An 11,139-nucleotide genomic window follows, 5' to 3' on the forward strand; every position below is an offset into this window, starting at 1 on the left:
TCATTTTCTATGCAAATATAGATCAGAAATGATAAAGTGATAGAAAACCTCATGCAGTTTCTTCCTCAGTGAGATTCTGACACTGGGAGCAGGTTACTGGTTTCTCAGTCAGAAGCTGGTTGTAAACCTGAGGCCAGCAGGTGTCAGTCAGTTATGGTGGATCTGAAATTTGGTTTGATGACGTCACTATGAGAAACTGCAGACTGATAGGAGGAACCAAAGAGCAACCAAAGGCAAATCTTCTGAATTTGGGATATAATTAATGTAATTTGACACAATTATTGTGGAAGCCATTTGTTGTTAAAACTTAATCAAATATATTTGTCCTATTTGATGTTGGTTGTGACGTTTACTGCAAACGAACGAGGTCATTAGTCCAAGTCTGTCGTTTATTGAACGTTCAGAAACTCCAGCGACTGTGATGAAGCACAGCGAAGGAAAACAAAGGTAAAATAACCCGAACAACTCAGAACCTCTCGCACCTTTTTACTCTCTCTCTCTTTATCGTTAAGCACACCCGTTGCTGTGGCAACCGCCTGCGCCCCGCAAGCCGAGCAAAGATTACGTTAAAAACGTTCAGTCCGTTACGATATCAGGTTTCAGGCTTTATTATTATTTAATGAAGCTACAAACGTTTTGGATCTTAGTGAATATTTTTGATAAGTCTGTCAGAAGAGGAAGTGCTGCTCTCAGCGTCCTGCAGAGATCCACTCAAAACCTCCCCGCGATCAACCGGTAGATCGCGATCGACCGGTAGATCGCGATCGACCGGTAGATCGCGATCTACCGGTCGATCGCGATCTACCGGTAGATCGCAATCGACTGGTAGATCGCAATCGACGTTTTGGGCACCCCTGGTGTAAGCTAATGAAAATCAGTAGATAATGCAGCCTTGAGGTTAGGCTGCATTATCTCATTGTTTCCTTGATTGAAAATGACTGACATTATGTCACCTCCACCTGTTATACAAGATCTGAACATGTTCATCAAACCAAAGTATTCCTTGAAGACTCCACTGAGGAGTGTGAATCTCACTTTTTTCTTAATGATCTTCTCATTGGTACTACATGCTCTGATGTCGTTTAGCACTTTGACTCTGTAAGTTCATCTTTTTATATCTGGAAATCCCATCAATCCACTCCCATTTCATCTGTTTTTAAGATCTTCAATACCTGTGCATTGTGTGTTTTTCAGATTCTAAATACCATTTTGGAGATTTGGATTGTACCTTCAGCTTTAATCATGCCATCGCAACGCAGCATAGTCGACATTTCTCCTTACATGATCATTTTAGGCCACTAACTAAGCTCCTCTTTCTCCTTAAAATCTTTTAGAAATGCTGCATTAAGTGAAGTCACTTCAGATGAAAACAGCATCTTTAAAGTGTTTAGTCCTAACTTCATTTTCAGCATCACTGCTCACAGAATATTTCTAATTCTGGCAATATTCTAGAAAAGAAAAAAGGAAATGGGTTGTAAATGTCAAGAATAAACACAGAGGTTCAATACCTTAAGGATCAAAAGACCTTTTAAATCTAAACCAGAATATCAAACCAGAACTAGAGGCCAAAGGATAATTACAAAGAAATTATCTTTTGAACATGCAAATGAAGCAACAATGTAACGTAAAACTACAACTAATTTCATTGATTGGCATCCAAAGTCCTTTCATTTAATAACCCTATATAATTATTTCAAAGTTTACTTTCTACTTGATTTGATGTCTTCCACATTTTATCTTGCCATTCTTCATGTAGTTCTGTATTTTTGCAGCTTGTGGGGAACTTACCGGGATATCAGAACCTATTACAATTAAAACATCTGGGTCCAGATTTGGTTCGTGGATGACCGACCCCCTGGCTTCAGCTGGAGACAACAGAGTAAGTTTCACAAGAACAGAAACCACCAAAACAACAGAGGACATTTTGTCTTGCTGTCACTCTTTTAGCATTGGAAATGTGATGTGTTGAATATTTAAATTAGCTTTATCTCAAAAGCCAGTTGTGAACAATTCATTTCCAATTTATTGATCACAATACAAGTGCATTCATTCCATCTCCTGTTGTTAATCTGAAAGACGATAAATAAAGTTGGCATAAGTGAAAGTATGGTGAGAGTATAAAATGAAGTTCACACAATGATCCAACCTGCCAAAGCATTTCACTCCTGGTGAAGTCGATTCTTCATCAAACCCAGAATTTGTGTCCATGGTCAATAATTCAAAGATGATGTAAACAGTTAAATAGCTTTTTCTGCTCATTTCTCTCACAGGTGTGGTACATGGATGGTTATCACAACAATCGCTTTGTCAGGGAGTACCAGTCCATGTATGACTTCATGACAACAGATAATTTTACGTCCCATCGCCTGCCTCATCCGTGGTCCGGTACTGGCCAAGTTGTTTATAATGGATCCATTTATTATAACAAGTTTCAGAGTCACACCATCATTAAATTTGACTTTAGCACATCTCTCATTAGCCGCTCCAGACAGCTTGACGATGCCGGTTTCCAAAACTCGTACCATTACTCATGGGGAGGTGCCTCTGATATCGACCTCATGGTGGACGAGGGGGGGCTCTGGGCCGTGTATGCAACCAATCAAAATGCTGGCAACATTGTGCTGAGCAAATTAAATCCAAACACTCTTCAAATAATCCGCAGTTGGACCACCAACCACCCAAAGCGAAGTGCCGGTGAGGCCTTCATGATCTGCGGAACATTGTATGTCACCAACGGTTACTCTGGAGGAACTAAGGTGTACTACGCCTTCTCTACCAACTCCTCCACCTACGAGTACATTGACATCCCTCTGACCAACAAATACAGGCACTTGTCCATGCTCGATTACAACCCTAAAGACAGAGCACTTTATGCCTGGAACAACGGCCACCAAGTTCTGTATAATGTAACTCTTCATCACATAATACAGTAGCTGGACATTGTTCCTCTGTGTCACAGCTCAATATGATATGATTCTCACATAAGACTCTACATTTCCTTTCACAATTGTAAGACAAAATCAATCATTCAGATAATTAATGTGCTTCCAGGGAAAACAGGATGACTGACTGAAACTGTTATTCACAGCTGAAGTGAATCATAAAACAGACTGTTCCTCACTGCAACCTGTCTGGACACAGAGTTTCAGACGTGTTTCTTAGCTTGAGACACTGTGACACTAAGGTGTGGACAAATAAAAAACAGCACTCTTAAAACTATGAAAGTCCTGAACTATTTTGTGAATTTTACCCAGACCTTTCTCTTTTCATTCATAAGTCATATAAACCGTAATGCTGGTCTGGAAATTATTAATCAAGCTGTTAAAATCATTTCTATTCTCAAAAACTGCTGCAAAAATACTTTTTTAAGGAACCAAAACATAATGAAAGTGTTTCTAGTTTAAGAAACCAACCAGATATTCCTTGTTTTTATAATTCCCCAAGTCCAGAAATTTCCTTGGTACTGAAAATATGGAACAAAATGCTGAACTGTTAACTTTTAGAGCTTAAAATGTAACTTTATTGTTAAAGACTTTAGGAAACGGACTGATTTGTTTTCCTCAAACATTTCCTTTTAGACCCTAATGTTAATTGCTTTCTAAATTACAAATTGTTTGAATAAATGTATTTTCTTTGGATTGTTTGTATTTTTTCAGAATGTATAACTTTCGGATTCCAATTCAAAATGGAATGTTGTGATTTTTTTTAAAGTAACATATCAAACAGCAATAGTTATTAAAGTTCTGTTTTGCAAAAAAAGTATTGTTAGAACGTTTTGTAGGATAAGCAGAAGTTTGTAACTTTTTGTATGACTTTCTGTGCTTCTATCAGCTAAGTTTGTAAAACATCATTTCTACTGAAATATAAACCCTTTTTTGCTGAATAACAAAAATCAACATTTATTGAAATTATGGTGATATGCTATGGTGTGTTTCCTCTTCTTTTTTTTTACATACAAGCAGATTTTTTTATAGTCATATATTGGCTTGTGAAATGATTTAGTTTATTTTGTTGTTTGGTGCCATGTAAAGTAATCCAAATGGATCCATTAATTCTACATATGGTTAGCAGTTTGACTGTTTATTCTGTTGGTTTGTGTAAATTTTGTGTAAATATTAATACAAGTCAAGAATCGACATGAACATTTTCACTGTTTTGTGTAGATTACGCAAATAAAAGTGGGAACTGTGTGGACTGAGGAGTTTCTGGCTTTTATTGATATGGGAGCAAAAATCACTAAGAAGGAAGAACCACAAATAATGATTGGAATCGGATCAAGAACTGCAAAATTCTTCACAAGCTGCAAATGGTCTAACAAGTGATCCACCAAGTGACATGGATGAAGGATTATTTCCACTGCCGGTTCACCAAAATGTTGAGAATAGCTTTGCTGTCAGGCTGGTTCATTAAAACCAAACAAGTTTAAATACTGAATTGTGGACAAAGAGGGTAAAACAGTGGGAGCTGGTTGGGCTCAGACATTTGGGGCCATTTCCATTTTATTTCCTGCTCATAATCCCTTTCAACACTTAAACTCTGTTTCTGTCAGAGACGTCAGTCATGTCAAGGCAGATTCCAGCTGGGGCTTTTATTTTGAAATAGCTTCAGAGCAAAAGTAAACATTGACTTTTAAGAATTAGATTAAAACAAATGTAATCAGGTAAGTTCACTTAAAATGTCCAATTCTTTGTTCAGCACAAAATCACTTGTCGAATGGCAAATCATTGGCTGTGAAGCATTCAGACATATTTTCTTCACAAAGGGCCTGAAGGACGTTGCAGGAAGAGCAGCTTCCCTGCAGCTTTCAACATATTTAGTTGCAACTTATCCATTCAAGTTCATGAATGTGCTTCTCTGGTAGTTTACAAGCTGGTTGCAGTTACAGACATGTGAGCTTGATAAACATTGGTTAGCATTTTGAAGATGTGGAGGATCAGCGTTCCATCAGGTTTTGGGATTCTGAAGGTAGAACATCTTCAGCTTCTTCCTCTCATTGAGGATGAGGAGTTTCTGCAGTTCTGCACTGAGCTGAGAGTCAGGTGGATAAAGTTGGAGAACAAAAACAGTCAATTTAATCCGTTCACGATCAAGAAAATGTTGAATGTGTTTTTGATTCCAAATGTTTTATCTACATTTGGTGAAAAGAGTCTTGACGGTGTTTCCCGTTTCAGCCACATCTGCAGGTTTAACATCGAAACACAGGGTTTGATTTTAGAGTTTCCATATTCATGCATTTTGTTAACTGTGTTAAATTTGTTTTTAATCCAAGATAGTTGTTAGAGAAATTCTTCCTGACCCTTGACCTTTTTAACTGTTTAACCCAGGCATGCACCAAATAGTGTTTTATGTTTTCATTCCTTCTGTAGACTTTAATAATTCCTTCATTTGGTAAGTGAGCAGTTTGATTGGAACTTGATCTTGTAAAGGAGCTGGCCGGCAGAGGATCAACATGTCGTGATAAGAGGGCGAGTAGCAGAGCTCTCCGCTTGGCTGGACTCCAGGAAAGAAGCTCTGCATCCCCTCAGGAAGGTCCTGGAGTTTCTCCTCCCTGAAATCTGCAGAGGAAATGAAGTGGAATCTTAGTAACTGTGATTTAATTAGGCCTGCCTAGGTGTGCTTGGGTTATAACTTGGGTTATAAACTTGTAAACAGACTAACATCAAGTTTATGTTTGGCCTTGAATTGAGTCTTTCTGTGGTGGTTTCTAAAATGTCTACAGCTTTAATGCTGGTGGTTCAATGTGTGAGTGAAATGATTAAAATCTTCCTCTGAGTGAGTTCTGATGTCCAGATGTCGTCCAGGTATCTGAAGTAGAAGACGGTTTCTTTGATGCATTTCCTGAATGCCTGTTTGCCACTGAGCCATGAAGATGTTTGCATAACTTCTTCTTCTTGTTAGTGTTAGTTAGATCTGGACTTAAAACAAATATTCCCCAAATTGATTTGTGAAACTTAGGGTAGCTACTTAGCTGTTCTACAGATAAGCAGGAAATATTTATATTGTCAATGGAGTTAAAGCCCTCAGATATATTAATGTTAGTATTTCTAGAATCTTCTGTTCTGGTGAACAGAAGAAACTCGTCCTTTTTAGGGTCAGGCATATAGGAAGAAAACCAGAAAATGACTTTGCTCACTTGAAGTAACTCAAAAATTTATAACTGGAAGTGATTTATGAGAGCGGCCCCCCATACCCACCGAGTTTGGGGGGCGTGGCTTATGCCCTTCACGTAGCTACCATTGATTCCTAATTCATTTCAATAATTGCTCACTCAAAGTATCTCAAAAATTATTTTATGGAATGTGCTGATACTCACACTGCTGCTGCTTACCTCACCATGTCACACAAGACTGACAGTCAAACAAGAAAGAAAGTGAATAAGTCCCTTTAAAGAGGGAACAGAATGAGGAGAAGAGTAAAAGCTGAACTTGCTCCACAATCTTTGCTTCACTTCTGGTCACCCATAAGGTGAGCAAAGTGATGCCCAGTGCTGGATGGTGAATGTTACTCTGTTTCTGTTCTATTTGTATGATTACATTTTTGTAACATTTGATCATTTTCAGCATTGAAGCCTGTTTTATACTGAACCAAATCTCATCATTTCTCAAGCAAATGATGCTGATTGGTGCTGCTCAGGTCCTGAAACTGTTAAATGGACCTGGTGGTGCATAGAAGGGAAAATCAGTGAACAACAATAAGTTCTCATTTTCCAAACATGATCCAAAAACTCCCTCCAATTCTCTGCAGGTCCCCACCTCATTTGGTGGTCCTATCCCACTCCTTTCATGTAGCTGCCATAGATTGTCATTCATTTTTAAATCTAGTCAAAGTCTGGCTGGGAATCTCCTATCAAGCTGGGACTTCACCATATCCTCAGTTTCTCTTCCCTCAATGTAACCAGATTTGAAAATATTTTAATGTTGTTTGAGCTCCATTTTTAAATAAATCAGCTCAAATTTAAAAAGTCGTCTCTGAGTTTCTGTTGGATGAAGTTTAGCTTTGATGCTGCTCTGCTCACCAGGAATTTGCTTTAAGTCAATTTTCAAACAGATTTTCTGTGCTTTTACTTTTTAAACTCTCTTTTTTGGACTGAACTCAGCTCAGTTTTAAAATGCCATCTCAGTCCCTCTGTTGGATGATGGAGTTTCATCTTAAAGCTGCTCTGAAGGCTTGAATTTGGTTTTAAAAGTCTTATATTTTAACCATGTTTTATTTTGTTTTTCTTCAAACTGCGTTTTCAAGACAGAAATCACAGCTCAGCTTTGTTGAGAATTAAAAAGAGGAATAACTTGATTTAGCTCTTTAATTAATTCTTCTTTGTCCCAAATTCTTGTGTCTGTTAAATGTGCAGAGAGAAAAGAGCAATCATACGACGTCAGACTTCAGATATCCAGAGTTTTATCCAGAGAAAATCAATGCAAGAAGAATGTTACAATAATCATCTCACCTAGATCATCAAAAGTCCAAGACATGACAAAACAGAAACAATTAACTGAGTAAAAAGGGAAACAGAAACAAACAAAAGATGCATCTTTTGGGAAACTCTCACTCAGCACAAAGAGATTCGGACTTCAGCTCTAAAACAAACCATTTTATAAGAATGTGTATTCTCCTCATTTAAATATATGCATTAGGAGGTGTGTGTTTTCCTTTGTGTGGGCTGTCTTAATGTTAATTCTATTACCTCTGAGACCCACTGAACCACCCAGCTCTTCTCGTACCAGCCTCCTTTAGGCGATTTGATTTATAGCGTGGGTCTGGAACGTTATCTCTGCCTCAAAATGATTCAACAAGAAACCAGTTTGTATTTTTTAACCAAGCTTGCACAAAATGTAATGCTTAATAATGACTATAAGTTGGATCTAAAACTAATTAAAAACATGCTTTTTAATGCTTAAAGAAATATATTAATATGTCTGATTATATGTTGTAACAGACTTCTATAGTTTTTAATGGTTGCCTGAACTATTCAACCCTGAGTAAAGAATTTATTGCCCTGATAGCCAATACACTCCCTGTCTGAAATGTTCCTTAGGGAGTATAAGACTGCTGTCTGATTAGGAATTTATGTAAGTTCAGAGAGTCACCAGCTGTCCCAGTCTGGATCTGTATCTAAGTTTATCTTAATGTAAACGTTAACTTATGTACTATTGTGCTACTTTAAAATTCTTTCAACAGCTTCTAACTTCATCGCTGAGATCCTACTAGGGGGCAGAAATATTAACACTGTTCTGAACATCAGAAATGGGCTTTAGAAGAACCCAGAATGCATTGCATGGTGGGGCTTCATATTTCAGCTTCTAGTTTGGCTGTTTTTGCTGCAATCCCTAAAAACCCATATAGTGTTGATTAGCAGGAGCTCCTCTGTCAAACTAGATGTTTTAGAAGGAGCTAAAACATTTAGGAAATCTGCACCATGAGTCACAATGAGGTGTTCAGAGTTGAACTCTTGCCTGCTAAGATGGATCCTACTGTGGCAGCTTTGGGTAAGTCTCTTCACTTTGTGAATGTGGTCAGGACCTTTTGCTGTTACTGAGCTTTCTAGGGGTCTTGCGGTGTATGATGGCACTAGAATTGCTCTTTCCTCTCATTTCAGGGGTGGTGGTTTGAATCCCAGTAAGTGTTTGGAGACCTTAAAGGCAGCAGCTTGCTGCAGCTGGTCCAGGTTCTTCTTCCCTTGGAGGATGATTGGGTAGCAACACCTTGCTATCTACTGGTGTGCAGTTCACTCTGCACTGGGAAGCAAAGGTGAGTCAGTAAACTTACAGACTGCCAGGCTTCAACGCAGACCAGTGGAGAATCAACGAGAACTCTTCTGCTTCCTGGGCATGCTGGTTCCACCTTGCGGTGTTAACGGACAGTGTGTTTTTTAAACCAGGGGCGCGGTACGTATCAGCCTTCCCAGGTTCCGCCTATAGGAACAGCACGTGGGAAAGGTGACTCCAGGACTCGGGAGTCTTAAATGCAGTCCAGTCTTCTAGAGGAATAGCCTCACACACACACAGCAACATGCAATCCAGCTGGTATTCTCTATTCAGTCCTACAGCTTAGAAATGCAGAAGGATTTTAATTTCAGAAAATCTTCAGCTTAAAGGCAATACTGTTAACTTCCTATGATCTGAGCTCTAGCATAACATCTAATATTATTGCAGGGTTAGTTCCAAATCAGCTGAAATAAAAATCTTTTGACATGATGTAGTGGGTGAGAAAAATTTACATATCAAGAGATTCATTTTAAATGTCAGACAAGTTTCACAATTCATTAATGAAATCCAAAACTCTTTAGTTTTTGTTCAAATTAGGACTATTTCTGAACTACAAAACGATACACAGTATAGCTGTAACTCTTTCAGCAATGTGGCCTACTCAAAGTACTGCTAACGGGTGGGGTAAAATGCATCTCCCTAAATGGTAACATTTCTTTAAGCCAATTTCATTGCTGCTGTTCTAAACAGTCAATTTCAATTTTTGAATATATTGACATTTAATGTTATTCACTCCAAACCTACTTAAAATGTTTTGGATGGTTTGGTTTCCCAAAACTTTCCACTTATGGGATCATGCTTATATTTGTGTAGACAGCCTTGTAACAATTGTAATCTGCCAATTAGAAGAGAAAATGCACCCTAATTTTTAGTGATGCCCTTTAACTCTGCATTGGATTGTTGAAGTTTTCCACCTTTTACATATTGGCATCTGGCCTTCAATGGACACTTTCTGTTGGAGTAAAATGTCAGGGTCCAATTTTCACTCTTAATAGTCAGTTATCAAGCTCATCCAACACATTTTTAGCTGCTTCCATGTAAAAACAGCATGATGCTCTTAGTGCCACACAGATCTTTGCGGAACATTTTGCCAACTATTGGATAATCCTAAATCTCTAACTGGCACCTTCAATGTTCATTTTTTGGTCACTATTTAACCCCAGTAGCTCCATCTCTTTAAAGAGAAGTGCTCTGGAAAAACCTAGTAAAAATATTTGTAGATTTTTAAATAAAATTCCATTTACTATATAGTAGAGTCCCAATATTTAATTTAATTAAATGTAAAGTTCAATTTTAAATTTTGAGTTCAATTTAAAGTTAAGTTTTAAATTGAGAGGTAAATTTGAAAGGTCAGTGACAGAAAGTAACCATTTACAACAGCAGCAATTTATAATTTTTACAAAAAGAATTCCCAGTGTTAACTTTAAATCTTAAAGTCCTTATTTTTGACAAATTGGTAGATTATTTGAAGGAGCTTTGTAAATGAATGGTTAAACTTTAAAAATATGAAACTTAAGCACCAATCTGAAAAAAATGACTTGCTGATTTTTTTTTCTTTCCTTCCCCCAACAGAAAGTATTTAGGATCAAGTGCTTCTCTTACCTTGGCCAAATTGCCTCTAGCAGTTTTAGCTGTAACCTGGCAGGACAATAAAATTACATGTAGAATTTTGCATTGTGGAGTAGATACCAAATGTGGATCCCTGTTCATAGGAAGTTAAGTTCAATTTCTATGAACTTCTAAATGAAATGGCTAAAAGCTTAAAGGTTTTAAGACAAGTGAGTATAGAGATTTATATGTTAATATTCTACTCTACAGAAATGTAAATTATAGCTTCCATATGTAAAATGTGGAATGTAGAAATTCATTTAGAAAAATGATTTCTAAATGAATTTTTACACTCAACTTAATAATTTTTAAGGAATAGGTGGGCCTGGGAAAACCTTTCTTTAGGGTTTGGACTTTAGGGTTTGGACTTTAGGGTTTGGACTTTAGGGTTTGGACTTTAGGGTTTGGACTTTAGGGTTTGGACTTTAGGGTTTGGACTTTAGGGTTTGGACTTTAGGGTTTGGACTTTAGGGTTTGGACTTAGGGTTTGGACTTTAGGGTTTGGACTTTAGGGTTTGGACTTTAGGGTTTGGACTTTAGGGTTTGGACTTTAGGGTTTGGACTTTAGGGTTTGGACTTTAGGGTTTGGACTTTAGGGTTTGGACTTTAGGGTTTGGACTTTAGGGTTTGGACTTTAGGGTTTGGACTTTAGGGTTTGGACTTTAGGGTTTGGACTTTAGGGTTTGGACTTTAGGGTTTGGACTTTAGGGTTTGGACTTTAGGGTTTGGACTTTAGGGTTTGGACTTTAGGGTTTGGACTTTAGGGTTT

General features: G+C 37.7%; 1 protein-coding gene across 1 annotated transcript; it reads left to right on the plus strand.

Moving 5' to 3' along the window:
• Positions 1-1,715: 1,715 nt before the first annotated feature.
• LOC129357816 (noelin-like) lies at positions 1,716-4,190 on the plus strand. The gene is made up of 2 exons (XM_055026807.1): positions 1,716-1,879; positions 2,271-4,190. Exons 1-2 carry the CDS (start codon positions 1,844-1,846, stop codon positions 2,931-2,933), a joined length of 699 nt encoding a protein of 232 aa, XP_054882782.1. The 5' UTR covers positions 1,716-1,843; the 3' UTR covers positions 2,934-4,190.
• Positions 4,191-11,139: the final 6,949 nt, after the last annotated feature.

Source organism: Poeciliopsis prolifica, unplaced genomic scaffold (assembly GCF_027474105.1).
Source record: "Poeciliopsis prolifica strain line A6 unplaced genomic scaffold, Auburn_PproV2 SCAFFOLD314, whole genome shotgun sequence".
NCBI lineage: Eukaryota > Metazoa > Chordata > Actinopteri > Cyprinodontiformes > Poeciliidae > Poeciliopsis > Poeciliopsis prolifica.

Bases quoted from the DNA above. Each gene is read 5' to 3' on its own strand.
- LOC129357816 (XM_055026807.1), top strand. From the start codon at position 1,844: ATGACCGACCCCCTGGCTTCAGCTGGAGACAACAGA. The intron at 1,880-2,270 runs GTAAGTTTCACA...TTTCTCTCACAG, and splicing joins CTTCAGCTGGAGACAACAGA to GTGTGGTACATGGATGGTTA.